The sequence below is a fragment of the Centruroides sculpturatus genome, unplaced genomic scaffold (genome assembly GCF_000671375.1).
Source record: "Centruroides sculpturatus isolate CEXI.00-Female unplaced genomic scaffold, Cexi_2.0 scaffold66, whole genome shotgun sequence".
Taxonomy (NCBI): Eukaryota; Metazoa; Arthropoda; class Arachnida; order Scorpiones; family Buthidae; genus Centruroides; species Centruroides sculpturatus.
This window is the reverse complement of record NW_019384408.1, coordinates 17,456-35,715: the sequence shown is the minus strand read 5'-3', so window position 1 is coordinate 35,715 and position 18,260 is coordinate 17,456. Positions and strand designations below refer to the sequence as shown.

Here is an 18,260-nt window from a genome sequence, read left to right as displayed (position 1 = left end):
AAAGCAAAAAATAAAAAAAATTCACCAGTAAATTTATACAAGTGTTTTTGAAAGTGATTATGATGTAAAAATATTTATTTAAAATAAGATGCTGAATAAATTGTGATCAATTTTCACAATTTGTATTTTAATGGTATAAAATAAATACTGTAAAATGTTCTTAAATATCATTCAAGAGGAAATTCTCTTAAGTACATAGAAATTTTAAAATTATATATCTTATAATTGTTTAAATAATATCTTTATCCAATTATTTAATAAGTATTTTACTTTTCTGAAATTTAGATAAAATAAATTCAAATTACAGTATAAAATGAAAAATTAACAACAACATGGATGAAGTATAATTGTAATGAAGAATGAATATAGTAAATTCACTTATGAATATTTTGACTAGAAAAAAATTATTAAAATTTCAAAAAGTTTTCTTCATATATTATATAGAATCAAATTGATTAAAAAATTTTGGACATCACTATTAATGATTTCAATTCTTTGGATGATCTTTATTATAATAACTAAAATAAGATTTGTATATATTTTTTTATAATTTTCATTTTAAGTATCCTTTGGAATTTAGGTGCAACTGTGAGCATTAGATCTGAGATAAATATTAAACCTTACTAGGAACTTAATCATCGTCACAAGGATCTAAAGCACAAATAATTGATTTCATAAATGCAGCTGCAGCTAGAGCAGCACATGGCTGCCATTCTTTCTTTTTTGTACCATCTTTATAATCTGCTATACCTCGAATAAAAATATAATTATCTTTTCTATTACCAAAAACTGATTCAGCTACAGAATCAAATTCTGTATCAAATGCCATCAAACCATATTGATTAGCAAATTCCATTCTAATAGAGTCATCTTTCATTAACATTCTTCCAGAACCAATAGCACCAAAATGAATTACAGGCATATTATGATGTCGATAGTCAACACTTCCTTCTGGTGGTTGAGGATGCCCTACTTCTATTACATCTTTTCCACCAATAGACATATATAGTTTATCTGAATCAGGAGGAGGACGAGAGAAAACTGCTTCTTGTCCTTGAAGTGATTTGAGTCCTTCTTTTATATAATTTTCCCAAGGTCTATTATCTGGATTAATAAGACCTTGATTCCACAGTTGTTGTGCTATCATTTGTAATTCAAAACATGGTGGGCACCATGTTTTAATACTATGTTTTTCAGGAGAATTAGAACTTGACTCATTACCTTCTGGAGAATTTTTAATATTTTCACAATATATATAAATAAATTTTTCTTGAAGACCTTCAGGAGCAACAGATACAACAACATCTCCTAAACGGACATGCTTTGAATAATCAGTATAATGTGGTACTCCACCAGCAACTCCAACTAAAAAAATATATTCTACTCTTTGAAATGTTCCTGAAAATATAAAAATTATTCTTATAGCAGTCTTCGCAGTCTTCATTAAATATTTAATTTAAAAGTATTTAAATTAATTTATAAGTAAATTATACGTTTTATATATGAAGGAACTATAAAGAAGATACCTTAAAGTTCATCCATTGGAAATTTTTTGTAATTTTTCCAAGTTCATATAAGAAAAATTTTCAACTTAACATTCTAAATGATTTAAAAAATTTACGAGGGCTATTTTTGAAATAAGGTCCGTGTTTTAATAAGAAGAAAAATACTATAAATATCATTAAAATATATTTTTTCCCATATTCTACATACTTTTATCTACTTTTCTACATAATTTCCATTTTTGTTCAAACATTTGTCATACCGCTCAAAAATTTTTAAAATTCCGACTTCAAAGAAATCTACCGCCTGCCACTGGAAGACATTTGGCCACACCGCTTGTCTTGTATGGCACAGCGGAATTTTCTCAATGTCACAACAAGTGTCAGAATTGATTGTTGTGCCTCTTGGCATAAAATCCACTAAGAAAGTTCCTTTCCTGTCCCAAAAGACAGTTACCATGATCTTTTGTGTTGAAATCGAGTAACAGATTGTATCTTACAGTCGGCGGGCAACTCAATTTTCTTAAACATTATAAACTTCTACAGTTCAGCACACAGAGAGATGATACGGCTGCAAATGGTATCTAAACACGTGCAAAGCATGCTGAAAGCAGATGCTCATGCACACTGCTGCAATTGCATGTCATTCTCACTCTCATTCACAAACAGACCTTATTTAAAAAATAACCCTCGTATTCATTAGATACTTATTAGTTAGAATTTCACTTATTCATTGAAATGCTATAAATTTTTAGAAGAATCTTGAGAATTATAATAAAATAATATTTTATTTAAGAGCCATTTCACTATAGAGCAGGGTTCCCAACTTGTGTTCTGTGGAACCCTAGGGTTCCAGCAATAAAAATTTGGGGCTCCACAATAAAGTCCATTGAATCTAGTGATGTATGAATGTGCCAATGCAGATTTGGGATGTAAGGTGTAATTGTTCTAGTTTCAGATAGAGTCATTGTATGATGATATGAGGACTCAATCCAAGATTATACACATGCTAAGTTATTTATACAGTAGTTTTAAAAACAGTGGCAGACAGATTTATCAGTAACAGGAGAAACCAAAATCATGATAGAATGTTTATGTTTGACAAGGTAATGGAAACGATAAAAACAGTTGCTACTTTGAAAGAAAACCAGCACAACTCAAAATTACTAGTTTTGAGAAAATCTCATGCAAAGATTTAATCAAAGTTTAACTGAATATCGCTTATCTCCCACATAACTGCTCCCTAGTGGCTGAATACGCAAGTTACTTTTGTGACACTCTTCCACATAAAAATTTACTACATTTTCATTTTGATTATGTCATAATCAAAAAATTATAATAAAATAATATTTTGAGTTATGCCAGTTTTCTTCCAAAGTAATAATGATATATTAAAAGCAAAATGTTCTGTCACCACTGCACACATAACAAATTTAAAAGTAAATTTGATTTACAACTTAAAAATTTCAAAACAACTTTTAAATGTTTTTTAAAAACATTGTTTTAATTTTCAGTTGATTTGATTTCAATTTTAATTAATTAATTTTGATTATATTTAATTGTAGTTTTACTTTTGGTTTGTGTAAAGTGGTTACCTAGTATGTTTTAGTGAATGGTTGTCTCTTTAATCTGAAAATATTTCTCTCAGTAGACTATCTTACAGCAAGTCAGGTCAATAAACTCTTTTATTGTATTTTCAATTCATATGCATTTCACTATATGTTCACTATATGTAAAAAAGAAGAAAAATATAGACCTATTGTTGATTTCAGATACTCGATACTGTACAATTTAGAAAATTATATTAAAAAACAAATCAAAATGTATTGATAACTCTAAAAATAGCATAAAAAATGCTGATGAAGCAATTAATATTATTCAAAAAATTAAAAAAGAAAAAACAGACACATTAATCAGCCTAGATGTAAAAAATATGTACCCTAACATAAAATGGAAATTAGTAAAAAACAGTCTCATACAATTAAAAATAAATAAAACTTTAATAGATCTAATACAATTTGCATATAAAAGAAATTATTTTGTAGTATATGATAATTTTTATAGAGAAATCGATGGTGTTAGTATGGGGTCAAAGATGGGACAAAAACTTTCTGAATTAGTAATGAAAGAGGTGGACGAAAAAATACAAAACATCCCAGGAGTAAAAACTGTAATGCGATATGTAGATGATTATTTAGTGGTATTTAATAATCAAATAACAAATGATAAAATAATTCTCAACACAGTAAATAGTATAAATGAAGATATAAAATTTGATATAGAATTTAAAAAAGAATAAAATTACAGTGGTGCCTCGAATAACAGACTTGCTGTGAACAACGGACTTTCCGTTTGGCAGTTACATGAGACAAACAATGGACTTTTTTCGAACAAGTGTGAATGATGTTTCCACTCTTTTGCCGTTGCCAATGACAATCTGCTATTTTTAGGATATATTAGTATTATTAGAATGTATTATTAGTATATCTGAAGTAGAAATGTAATGTAATATATGTTGATGATTCAAATAAACGAAATGTAATTGTCTAGATGCCGAGGTGGCGGGACGAAAAGAGGTTGTAAAAAACAAACGGAGCAAGAGTAGCTCGTAGAAGTGTTTAGTGATCTTAATTAATAAAGAATTATTCGTATCATATAATCTGGCAAGTTAAGTCATTTATAATTCATCATGGCTTATAAAAAAAACAGAAAGGTGATTTCAATTGAAACAAAGCAAGAAATCATCAGGAGTGAAAGTTGACAAAAACTTTCTTGTTGAATGGGGAGAGGTTCAGGAGTTTACCAACACTCATTATCCAAACAGAGCTGAGGCCAACAGGATCAATGATCTCTACGATGACACCTTTGTCCGTCATTTCCGACAGGTGTTAAAGAAGAGAGAGAAACAGACCACCTTGGTCATGTTTTTCAAGAAGCCAGCTGGCAAAAAACAAAGGCTGGAACAAGAGAAGTTGACCCTGCAAGTTCCGGTAGCCTCTCCTGAATCTGACTCTGATTAAAAAACAATAAAAAAAAACACCCTCTGCAATGTGTAAAAAGTCTGTATCTGTATGAATGTGTAAAGAAAGTGTTCTTCCACCTCCTCCTCACAACATCTGACTACCTGGCATAATCGGTGTCTGTTCCATTTTCATTTTTTATAGTACAGTACGGTTATTTTATGCTGCGGAACGAATTATATGTTTTAACATGTATTTCTATGGGAAAATGTGTTTCGTATAACAGACGTTTCACTTAACGGACGTGCACCTGGAATGGATTAAGTACGTTGTACGAGGCACCACTGTAATTTTTTAGATATAACAATAAAAAGTGAAAACAATAAATTTTTGTTTAAAACTTATAAAAAACCATCCAACGTAAATAAAATAAAATACCACTCTTGTATACCAGATACCATAAAAAAGAATACATATATAATGGAGTTAAAAAATATATACACAAGAACTACCAACAGAAAGGACTGAAAAATTGAATTAAATGAATTAGAACAAAAATTCATTCTGAACAGTTATCCCGAGAAAACTTTAAAATTTTGGAAAACACAGTACACTAATACCCCAAACTTATGCGATAGGTGGGACTGAGTGATAACCGCGTAAGTTGAATTCGTGTAAGTCAGGGTATAATTTCGCAATTTGTGTAAAATCCAAGTCAGATGTAAGCAAGCTAATGAATGTTCTCGTTAATCTTATCTCGTCTTTTGATTCATTCACGGTTACAAGAAATCACCACATAGAGTCTCTTAAGTCTCCTTAGATATAACAAACACAGAAATAAATAACACAAAATAAATTGTAGCTATGTGTCGATTCCGTGCTACATCTCAGAACATGTAAGTTGAACAATAGTGTGGGGGAAATGAGTAATCAAGAGTTGCGTGGCTCTCAAACAAAAGACGAATCGATGAGATTTGAAAATCGCGTAACTTCGAGTTCGCGTAAGTCGGGGTAGCGTAAGTCGAGGTATTACTGTATTATAAAAATAGATTTAATATAAAAAATAAAAAAAACAAAACATATAAAGCCTCCCCATACATCACTAATATTTATGATAATTGTAATAAAATGCTTAAAAAAGAGAATATAGTCTTGGCCCCAGCTTTGACCAACAAAATTTCACATAAAGTACACATTAATAGATTTAAAACATATAAAACTAATAGTGATATATTGAAAAAACAGGTGTAGTCTATAAAATCAACTGTAATTGCCAAAATCCAAAAAATTATATAGGTGAAACAGGACGAGCTTTAGAAATACGGATCAAAGAACATGAAGCAGCCATTAGATTAAAATATAACAACTCCCCTTGGTATAACCATATTAAAAATAGTAACTGTAATATTGATAGAAATAATATTAAAATCCTACATGTGGAGAAAAATATATATAAAAGAAAATTTAAAGAACATATTGAAATTGTAAAACATAGTAACAATAATCTTGCAAATGTCTCTAATGGAATGCAAATTGAACAACAATGGTATGAAATTATAGAGGGCGTAACAATAAACCAGTGAACTGTTTGTAAAACTTAAACACCAAAGGTTGTAAAAGTTATTGTGTATGGATTACCTTTTTTGAATTTATACAACACATAACTAGTGTTTAACAGAATATTTTTCAAATGATATTGAAGAAAAAACCTGTATGTATATTTTTTGTAAAAAAAATTTTTTTTAAACTTACTTATTATTGGGTTTATGATTGTATTTTTTTTTTAGCAATATTTGCATTATATTACGTTTTACACACAGAACTATCAGTTTAATAGAATATTTTCAAAAAATATAAAATAAAAAAACCTGTATGTATTTTTTGTTTAAAAATTTTTAAAAATTTAATTAATTAATTAAAAAAAAATTTTTTTAAGGTTTTTAATTACTTATTTGTAAATAGGTTTTATGATTGTATTATTATTATTTATAGCGATATTGTTTAATCATATTATGGTTTACACCAAGAAAAATAATTTCATATGATAAATACAAGTACTGTATGAATATAACTCAGAAAAAAGAAGTGTGTAAAGTTCTTAAAGGTACTGGTAATAATGTTTCCGTTGTGTTATTTGACATCTCTACTCGTTTTAATTTTTAATTTGTATTTTTGTCAACTCAATATCTGTAATTGTAATTCTAGAGCATTGAAGAGGGACTGGAAAATGAAACCAGTTCAAAATGCATATAAATTGAAAATACAATAAAAGAGTTTATTGACCTGACTTGCTGTAAGATAGTCTACTGAGAGAAATATTTTTGGATTAAAGAGACAACCATTCACTGAACGAATATACAGCTACAATTAGTAAATTCAACTAGTATGTTTTAATTTGTTGATATTTGCAAGGTTCCAACATTTATCATTAAGGTGAAAAGGGTTCTCTGATAAAAATAAGTTGGGAACCTCTGCTATAGAGAATAGTTATACATAATGATTTTGTAGCCTATTTTCAAATATCACTTGATATACAGTAGAGCATCAATTATCCGAATGTCGATCAACCGAAACGTCAATTAACTGAAAGCTTTCCAGTCAGCAAATGTAAATTTCCACTAGTACTATGGCGCTGAAAACTTCGACTATATCTTGGGCTACATCAATATTATTTTTGTTGGTGTGTGTGTTTTAGCTGGCAGCACTGATGCAACCATGAGAGGGTACTTAAGGATGTGCCAGGATTTGAACAAATTTCAACATGGGGTAGGTTAATATATTTTTTTGTACATAATCGGTTATCTGAAAAATCGATTTTCTGAACAACCCCAGTCCCCAATTGATTCGGATAATTGATGCTCTACTGTATTTTCATAGTATTATTTGACCATCTGAATTTCTATTTCATTATTTTTTTATATCTTTAAAAAAAAACTAATTTTTAAAGTAAACTATCTTACTTTATTATCTTAAGTACCAGTTACTAATTTTTAATTATTGCATAGAAAAGATTATATTCCAAAATCCCATCAATTACTATAAAAGAACATATTAAATATCATATTTTACTCTAGCTTGTCGAAAAAAAATTAATCTTTTCCCCATTGGGTCAAGAATTCTTGACAGGTTTTTTGAAACAGTTCTACTCTTTTGCTTTGCATCCAATAATTTTTTTACTTGATCCTGCAATAATCCATCTATCTTCAATCATCAATAGTAGTCCACCTCATCAATCAAAATTTTTGCCAAATTATGATTGATTATTTGAGATATATAAGTCATTTTAGTATCTAATATTTTTATAAAAACATTATATACTAAGGCCAATAGCCACCTTTTTTCATAATAGTTTTGAAAGAATCTATGTTATTGGTTAGAGTATAGTATACACAAGTTGAGATAATGTAAAATTTCCTGCAAAATAGTTAAATATACCAATACTAGATGGCATTACTAAATGTAAAACTTGGTCTATATTAATCTTCTAACATTTTATAATTATTATAATGAGAATAATTGCATTATTTGTGAGATATCTTGTAAATTTATTATTTTGAAAGCAAAAAATTAGCCATTTTTCAAATATGATATAATTTAGAGACTTAGCAGCATGGCAGCTCACTGCCCATATGCATCTGTAGTAATACACTTATATTAATTATACTTTATTGTAGTAACAACATTGATATATAAAATAATATACTAATTTATCCACAAGTTTCCTGAATGTGTTTTTGAATTCTGCCACACAAGGGCATATGTCCTAGCAGCCATTAAGATACTATTAGTTGTTAGTGTAGGTCTGCAATTTTTAGTTTTTCATTGACAATATGCATTATAAAACCAGTTCAGGTAGATATTGTGCAGTGGTTGACAGCCATAATAGCCAGAGAGTTCTTTATAAGTAGTTTAAAGCTGTATGCTTTGAGATTGTCCATGTATTCAACTGTTCCAGTTACATTCATTTTCACATGATGAAAATTGAAGAAGAGAATGGTAACCAGCCATGCATGTACAGTACATCCAACTAAATAAATAATTTTGCTATCATTAGACACGCATGTCCATACAAAATGATTACTTGCAGATAAATGTAGAGTCATCACAATCCCTATCTTAAGGATATGAATGTTTTGCGACAATTTATCAATTAAAATTTCACTCACTTTATCACTTAAAAAATAATTATAAAAGTCAAGACTCCTACAATTAAACATTGCTTGGTAATCATAAGCTTTACTTTCAATAAGGTATTCAAATAAGTACAATTGCAGTTGTGAATGATGCTGCTGGGACCTTAACAGATCTACAGAGCATGTCCATAGAAGTAAAAAAGTCAAAGTAACCATAACTCTAAATGTGACCCTTTGCAAGATATGATACAGCCCCCTGAAATCAGCTGCACATGATTGCATGTTGCGCTGTGTGCTCCATTAAGACTATTGTGTTTAACTATTTAGTCATGCAACTGTTGGCTTCAAGTAGCCCATTTGACTGTTCATGGAGTACTTGATGTTATGTAGTTTTAGGGGGTGGGAGCTTGCCCACCCAGGTGTGGAGGTGCAAGCTATAGCAAGCATTGAAGCACATGACTATACGACGTGAACATGGAGAATCGGTAGTAGCACTGGTTCAAGGTAAAGAATATTTTAGGTCAGTAGAAGTTAATGCATTTATTATTTGTTATAGGCATAGCAATCAGTGCCTATAAGAAATAATAAATGCATTAACTTCTACTGACTGAAAACAGTCTTTACCTTGAACCAGTGCTACTCCATACTCTGCATCATCAAGGCTCACTGTTGCTCACCTTGACCAACACTCTGCTCTGCATGGTTGCAAGCAAGTTATAACTTGCTTGCAACCATGACATCTGCAAGTGACATCTGCAAGTGAGATAACAGTCTGAACTGCCACTGTTGGGTTCCACATTTGGAGGTGAATATCTCACAAATGGTTTTGAGTGTCAGACTTTTTATTATTTGCCAATAAATATCATTAGAATGTTTGATCACCATGCTGTACTGACTGTTAAACATGCAACAGGCTTAGCAGAGCACACAACATGACTCCCCATAGCACCTGGAAATAGGCTTTAGGTTGATTTTAGAGAGCTATATCTTGCAAAGGTTCACATTTTGAGGTATGGTTATTTTGACTTTTTTGCTCCTATGGGCATTCTCTACAGCTCTATTAAAGTCCCAACAGCATCATTCACATCTTCAATCTTACTGAAAACAACTGTCCATCTGAAAATAAATTATAAAATACAAGTCAAGTTTATAGAAGAAACTTTGCATTAGACTTAATTCTATGATATTCTGTGAATATTTTGGACTACTTTATGAATTAAATGGCAATATAAATATTTCCCAATAGATAATAACAGTGAAACATTAGTAAAATAATAGAAAGCAATTTTTCCAATTATTTTCTAGAGAAAGAAATTAAAAAATAAGATTTAGGTTTTCTTAATTTTACTTGAAATTTGTATCAGTTTTAAGATATTTCCCCACCATGCAAGTAGCACACTTTTTCTTTGTTAGAAAAAATTTAAACTTGTGTAAAAACAGTTGAAAGTGTTCTCTTTATAATTTAAAATATAAGTCTATCAATTACTAACAAAGTGGTCATTTTCTATTTCTATTCTATGAACAAATTTCTATTAGTCATTTCAAAATCAATTATACTCTCAATTCACTTCTGCAATTCCATTGTTCTTGCAGTATCTTGATGGTGGTGTGACAGTATGGGAAAATACATAAACCGTCTCTGGAAACTTGTGGATATACGAGGTCATATCAACATTTTTGAATGAAATAATTGTACAATTTGATTATTATTGTATATTAAATAAAACTATTGGTATTTTTATTAAATTACTTTTAGATTTTTAATAGAAATAAAAGGCAATTATAATCTATATCAGTAGTATTCAATCTATGGGTCGTGGCCCCATTTGGGGTTGCAGAAAATTACATTGGGGTCGTACTGTTAAAATGTTTGAATACCATTGGTCTATATCAATGAAATATACTTTATCTATAAAAAGTATTTATTAATTTTAAATTAAACAATACAATAATTACCCAATAAACGAGTTGTAGTGTTTCCAGCAGCTATCATTGCACCTCTTGAATGACCAACAGCTGGCAATTTGGTTGATACCACTCTATGTGCACCAATGTTTCCCAGAGTATAAACATTTGATTCACCTTTAAAGAAAAAAATTATAATATATCAATGGAATAAAAAATATATTTTCAAAACTAAATATCAATAAATATAAGAGAATTGAAAATTCAGTTTTTAAAGTTTAAATTAATAGATTAATTAATTTAAATTCCTGCAAAATGCTGTCTGTCGATGTTATATGGAGTGGATTCCTTAGGAAACTTCTTTAAGCTAAGGTCGACATTTATCACAGAAGTTGACCAACAGATGTGGTGTGTCTGTTGTGCCGAATATCCAAGATGAGCACATCTCGGATATTCGGCACAACAGACACACCACATCACTATCCACCTATGCCACTGATCCTGAAATAGTGGCGGACTTCAACAAAGCGCAGATAATTGTCACCACACCCCACATTCACCGCCTAAAATGGCTGGAAGAGATGGAAATTTTTAGGGCATACGACACATCCACTTGTATTAATTCAAGGGATGAAATCGGCCTTTCCATGGCGTGGCAAAACCTACTACGTACAGAATAACAACGAAATAATATTTATTAAGTGTTAAAATATAATAAAATCTACAGGGGAACGTGTGAGAACAACATTAAATAAATAATTATGTATCGCACAAGCACGTTTTTAAATATCATAATAACATCTTTCTCTTGACTTCGAACATTGATCGTTGGCTCTGAACGCTTTCAAACATAGTGCGTGACGGAATAAGCGAACGAAAAGAACGATTCAAACTCAACAAAGTTCGGATTTATTCAAATTTCGTTTTTATGGTGTTCGATCCAGCTATTTCACCTGAAGAAGAACCCAGAAGGGGTTAAGAAAACGTTCGTCTATGATAGATTAATTGGATACACATCGGTTATAGGTTCATGTAAGTCGTATTTATTTTATAAACAAAAAATCGTAAGATTACTTACTGAGTGTGCACCGTTTGATGATGCCATTGCTTAAGCTAGTTTTCGTCATGGAGCAGCTCATCGAATGGTGGGCGCTGTTTTCTAATAAGTTATTTTTCTGCGAAAAATTTGCTGAACTTTGGAGACATCATTAATAAAAATATAATTTTTATGGCCATTGAACAATAAATGTTTTTAGTAGATCCAGTGCTTGTTTAAATTCAACGATCTCTGCAATATCTGCTATTGGTCCAGATTCAACCAATCCTGTCGCAACACAAGTCGGCAATGACGTTTTACCGTATTATAAGAGTCTCTTTTAGCGTATTTATACGAACATGATCACAATTTTTTTGCCATGTTATACGAATCCGTGTTATATGAACCTGTGTTATAGGGGAATCTACTGTACTATCAACCTTGGGCTTGAAATGTTGCTTGTGTCCAGGTCAATCATGTTGCTTACATTCTCCATTCTTATGTCGAATCTAGGGACATTCCTTGGGCGAGCTGCAAATAATTTTTCAGCTGAGTATCTAATACTGTACAATCAACTAAAGGTTTATTCTGAGATTTCTGTTTAATGTAATAAAAAAGAGACAACTGTTCTCTCCTGAGGGATAGTGGAGGCTCATAAGCATCAATGTACAAACTTTGGACAGGAGAGGTTCAAAATGCACCAGTGCACAAACACAATTTTTGATGGTGGATTGGAACCAGCATCCGAAGAACAGATTCTTGTGCAGAGCCATACACAATGCATCCATAATCCAGCTTAGAGCAGACAAGGACCCTATAAATCCTGAGCATAGAACATTTGTCTGCTCCCCAGAATGAGCAGCATAGTACCTTTAAAAGGTTCAGAAATTTTAAACATCTACTCTTCAAATTGCACAAGTGAGGCAGTTTTTGGTTGAACAAAACATCCAAAAACTTAATCTCATTGACCATTGGAATTTTAAGCCCATTTAGGTACATTTCAGGATCCAGGTGTAAACCACGCCTTCGGCAAAAGTGAATGCATGAGGTCTTCTCTGTGTTAAAACTAAAACCATTGGTCTTGGTCCAATTGTCCATGTGATTTAGGGAAGTTTATAGTAGTCTCTCAATAAAATTCATGTTACTAGACTGGCAGGAAATCTGCAAGTCATCCACATACAAAGAGTGTTTCACACTGGGAGGGAGACAGTTAGCTATGCTATTAATTTTAGGAAGAGAGTCACACTCAAAATACAACTTTGAGAAACACCTTCTTCTTGTATGAAAGACTTAGACAAAGTGGTGCATCCTAACTTGGAATCTTCGATTCTGTAGGAAGTTTTTTATAAAAATTGGCAAATTATCCTGCAATCCAAATTGGTGCAGATAACAGTATCCCATATCGCCTGCAGCAATCGTAGGCCTTCTCCATATCAAAAAACACAGACACTAAGTGCTGTCATCTAATAAACACTTAGTGTATAGATGTTTCAAGATTTAATAAATTGTCTGTGGTACTTCTGTTCCTACAAAATCTACTCTGATGTGGTGAAAAGTAATTCTTTTCTTCTAAGAGAAACATCAGACATCTGTTTACCATTTTCTCAAACAGTTTACAGAGACAACTCGTCAGAGAGATTGGTCTGTAATTAGAAGGATTCTTGTGGTCTTTACCTGGCTTGGGAATGGGAATAATAATCAATAGCCTCCAAGAGTCAGGAAAAGAATGTTCTGTCCATGTTCTGTTAAACAGATTCAGAAGATTACTAAGGGATTTGTTTGACAGATTTTTAATCATGCTGTAGTGGATTTTATCCTGGCCTACAGCACTATTACCCGAGCAAGAGATTGCTGTATGTAGTTCTATTCTGGTGAATGGCACATTGTATTCCTCATTAGATGAGGAATGGAAGTTTAGATATTGCTTTTCTGTTTGCACTTTATAAGCTTGGAAATTTTTCAAGTACATTATATTGCTGGATGAAAATGAAAAAGTTTTGACCAACAAATCAGCAATACTCTGTATATCACTGATTATTGTGCCATTATTTTCCAGCATGGACAGAGACTGAGGAGCATATTTCCCATTAATTTTATGGATTTTATCCCAGACTACTTTTGAGCTAATGAAAGATGTTATTCTAGAAACATACTTCCTTCAAGAATCCCTTTGGCTTTGCCTTCTTATTTTTCTGGCATTTGCCTTTGCTTTTTGAAATGCAATCAAATTGCTAGCAGTGGGGTATCTTCTAAAAATCCCCCATGCTTTCTTTTGTTGTTTGTATGCTGCCTTGCAATTCTCATTCCACCATGGTTTCGGATGTTTTTCCCATTGTTTTTAACAGCTGCCTGAATAATACTGGAAGTGACGGCTTCAACTGCATCATTGATATATGCAATATTGACCATTTCCTCAGAGATGTTGGCCATAGAGGAGAATGCAGGCCAATTGGCTGTTTCCAGTATGGTGGATGGACTGTTCCACAGCTTTCTCTGCCTCAATATTTTAGAAATATTAGGAAGTGGTCACTAGAGAGTGGATTATATCCAACCCCCCATGTAAATGCTGAAAACAGGTTTGGAGTTGCTAATGATAAATCAATGGCAGTGAATGTTCTTGTCATGGAATGTATGTCACTTCTCCAGTATTAAATAAATACAGTTGGCGATTGCCTATAAATCTCTCAATAGCTCTGCCTTGATGATTGATGTCGGGTCTGCCCCAATTGGATTGTGACCATTGAAATCACCGAGTAAAAGGAATGGAGTTGGCAGCTGTTCAACCAAGTTATCCAATTCATTATCATTGACTCTGATATCTGGTGGCAAGTGACAGTTACACCAACTGAAATTCTGACTGCCACAACTTGCAAATCAGTGGTTATTTGTACTGGCAAGGATGGGATGTGATTTGAAACCAGAATAACCACACCTCCACTGGCATGGTTGTGGCTATCATCATCATCCTTGCGGTAGAGTTCAAATCCTTTTAAAGAAATTCTTTCTCCAGGTTTTAGATGGGTTTCCTGGTGAGAGTTCACCTGCGACATGTGATCAAACATTATCTTGCTGGAACAATGTCAGGTGCAGTCTGGACCAGTGGCAGAACCACAGGCCTCACAATTTGTGTGACATACTGTCAGAGTATCAGAAATGTCCACTGTCAGAGTATGTAAATGTGCACCAGGGCTATCAGCTGATCAAACATGATGCCTCTCCAAAACATGATGCCCAATGTGGGGCTGGTGTGACACTTCGCAAAAATGCAACTGACAAGTAGAATTCCCTGGGATACCATCACACCTGTCCACAGCTATCATTCCTCCACAGACAGAAGTAGGATTCATCTGTAAACAATACCCAATGCCATTCAATGGCCCAGCTGCAATGACAATGCCACCATGCCAGGTGTGTAGCCCTGTGTCGAGTTTTTAATGGCATCCTGGTTGCTGGTTGCCATGTGTGCAGTCCAACTTCATGCAACCTGTTATGAATGGTTTGGGTGGACACAGATGCACCCATTGTAGGCAGTAGGTGGCTTTGGATGCTATGTACTGTGGTGAATGGGTCCCAACAGACCATTTGGTAAATATGCCAGTCTGTGCACTCTGTCATGCACTATTGCCATCCACTCCCTCTTTGCCAGGTTCACAGATGTTCCTGCATTCATCATGTCACACATTGCTGGATGGTACTCAAATCATGCCCAACATATGTGGCAACTGTGCACATTGACAAATCAAGGTCTTACAACTCCAGAATATGTTTCCCAACTATTAACTAGTGGTATTCAGCTTGCTGTTGTCTCTGAGGCATTTTCTATGCTTCTTCGAAAGTTCAGCTGCCACAAACCATAGCTGATAGCATTTACAGTCCAAGCCAATTGCTTGTCTTTATAGCGCAAAACTGAATACTGCATGACCTAATGTATACACAAACATATCATTTGCATATCTCTGTCATCTCTACAGGTGCTGCAATTTGCACGTAGCTACAGGTATTCCTTCACAATGTTGCAATTTCACTTTTGAGAAGTGTAAATGCACATCCATTCAAATATGACCAGAATCTTTTGATGACCCAAATGATAGCAAGGCAGTCCTTTTCTGTTGCCTAATAGCTTGCCTTCACTTTCATTAAAGTGCAGCTTGCATAGGAAATAATGACTAGACAGTAAGCCTGGATCTAGGCAAGGATGATAGTCCATAGCCATTAGCATTGGTTTGTAATTAAGTTACTGTATTACAATCAAAGAGGCCTAGAACAGGTTGGAAGTAAGTGCAGTCTGCAGCTAATTGAAGGCATCTTGCTTGCTTGAGTTTCTATTGAAAACCACCAAGTTTTGATTAGGATGAGATGAGTAATCGTGATGAACTGTTTAAGTGTAAAGTGACAGCGGTACAAACAAAGGTCTAAGAAGCTTCAAATTTGTCAGAGGTTGATGGGTATGGGAAAGTCAAGGACTGCTCATAGTTTGTTGGAATTGGACTAAATCCCTTTCCTGTCAAAAAAATGATCAAGAATCTTTAGATTTCAGGTTTCAACTACAGATTTGAGTGTCAGAAACATTCAAGGACCATCAAAAATGCTGGAGAAGCCAAAATAGAGCAAACACGACTACATTGTCAAGGTAACAGACAAGTGTTCCTTCCATTTGAAACCCTTTAATAGCCCATCCATTCAAAAGTTGTGGATACTTTGCAGAGTCCAAATGGTAGGATCCAAAACTTATAACTCAAGAGTAATAAAGGCTGTCTTTTCTGAATCTTGCTGTCAACTTCAATTTGCCAATAGCTGAACTTTAGGTCTGTTGACAGAATACTGGGTCTTCTGTAAACAATCTAGGGCATTATCAACTCCTGGAGCAGGTAAATCTCTTTTGATGACATTTAATTTCCAATAGTCAATGCATAATCACCACTTTCAATTGAACATCATTGTTAAGATAACTGATGAGGCCCGTGGGGATTCAGACAATTGAATTATGCCTTATAACCTGTACATACAGTATTAGCAATTTAAACTAGCTTAATGAGTCTTACCTTAAGAAATTTTGCACTATCTGAAAAAGTTTAAACTAGATTGAAATGGGCCAGATAAAGAACTTGAGCTAACTTATTCGACAATTTTGATACTGAGGAATTTCTTGTATTCAAAGCAAATCATTAATAACTGTAATCATAGCTTATGTTGCTTTCTTCTTTGCCTTTCATGTAATAACTGCATTAATTTATGGTTATTTGAAATAAGTCTATTTTGTACTACAAATAACTTCTCATAATGCATAAATGTAGATACTATGATGTCAGGAGCAGTTTCCTTTCATTGTAATCACTCCTAGAAGTATTGCCAAATATTCTCAAAATCTCAATCACAGTTTCCTGGAGACTGAGAAGTGCAAACCATCCAGCTTAATATTCTGGACTAGTCTAGTTTAACTTTGTAGCTTAAAATAAGTTAGATGAATATTCATTGTTATTGCATATAGATTATTAGGTTAACGTTTGTCAGCCTCCTCACTGATAATCTTCTACTTGGCCAATGAGTCTTAATAGGTACTTGTTTGATAGCTGGATGATACCACGTATGAATTCAATGTTTAATGTTGATGGTAGCTCATCCAGCTAGGATGTCCAATCCAAAAATTTGCATAAATAGACAATAGTGTCAAAGCATCACTCATTGGTTGAAGTTAGGTTGATTACTGACTTGTGCTTCACTTCTCATCAGCTTTAGTGATTTCAGCAATGGCAGTGATAGCAAGGATTTTGTATCAACTTCCCACTGACATGAGAATGAATGGATTCTGGCAGGTAGTAATTGTAGAGGAGCCAGCTGGCCATTAGTAATTCATTCTTTCAGTTGACCATTGCTGGGAAAAACAAACTGTTTGGGATAACTAAATTTCTTTCTATTGTCAAATGGCAATCTTCATTACACATTGGGGATCACAGATTATCAGCACAGCTGTTGCAGAGAGCACTGGGGTCATATGTAACTGGCAATGATCGATGTCGATTTGGTGGATAAAAGTATAAGAGATAATTTAGCAGCTTCAAAATAGATGAGTTGGACCCTGTAGCCAATAAGGATATCTCATGGCTTTATCTTTATCCAAAGATTAAGCCATGACAAGAAACAACAGGGTGACTAAAGAGTTGGCTTGTATCTGAACCATGCACTGCCCATGGATGTTTAACAGCATTCCATCCAAGGTAGAGATATTCAGTGATACTTTAATTAAAACCATATGAAGCTTCCACTGAAGTCTGTCAGTCATTATGGAAATGGCAGTTACCATGTCAATAAGGATCTTTACTTCTTACAATGTCAACAATAACAAACAGAAGTCCATAGCAAAAGGGAGTAGCAACAATAGTTGGGAAATTTTGGCAAGCACTCCTTCCTGCCTCCAAAGGTTGCCCTCTTTAGTTTTCTGATAATTCAGTGTTTCTCAACCTGTAACGAATCGTCGCATCCTTCAACATAGTATCGCCCCCTTCAATAAAACCGTTACGTAGTATCGCCCCTTCAATAAAACCGTTACGTAGTATCGCCCCCTTCATTTCAAAATTCCGATGCCAAGGGCCAAGGCTAATACCAAATTCGTACTGATTTGAATAGACTAGTGACTAGTATAATGTTATTTGTTTAATTATTGTATGATATAACAAATAAAATATCTAATTATTCTTAATATAATGTTTTACTATATCGCCCATAA

General features: G+C 33.1%; 1 protein-coding gene and 1 pseudogene across 1 annotated transcript; both read right to left on the bottom strand.

Annotated features, from left to right (window-relative positions):
- Nucleotides 1-317: 317 nt before the first annotated feature.
- On the bottom strand, nt 318-13,505 carry LOC111618939. The gene is made up of 3 exons (XM_023360565.1): nt 13,211-13,505; nt 10,552-10,677; nt 318-1,398 (listed from the first exon to the last, which is right to left on the bottom strand). The coding sequence occupies exons 1-3, from the start codon at nt 13,503-13,505 to the stop codon at nt 632-634; spliced, it is 1,188 nt and encodes a 395-aa protein (XP_023216333.1). The 3' UTR covers nt 318-631.
- Nucleotides 13,506-13,511: 6 nt separating this feature from the next.
- Nucleotides 13,512-15,352, bottom strand: LOC111618935 (annotated as a pseudogene).
- Between the last annotated feature and the right edge of the window lie 2,908 nt (nt 15,353-18,260).

Bases quoted from the DNA above. Each gene is read 5' to 3' on its own strand.
- LOC111618939 (XM_023360565.1), bottom strand. From the start codon at position 13,505: ATGTACTTGAAAAATTTCCAAGCTTATAAAGTGCAAACAGAAAAGCAA. The intron at 10,678-13,210 runs GTAAAGACCACA...TTTTCTTTAAAG, and splicing joins TATTCCCATTCCCAAGCCAG to GTGAATCAAATGTTTATACT. The intron at 1,399-10,551 runs GTAATTATTGTA...TTATATTTTCAG, and splicing joins CACTACAACTCGTTTATTGG to GAACATTTCAAAGAGTAGAA.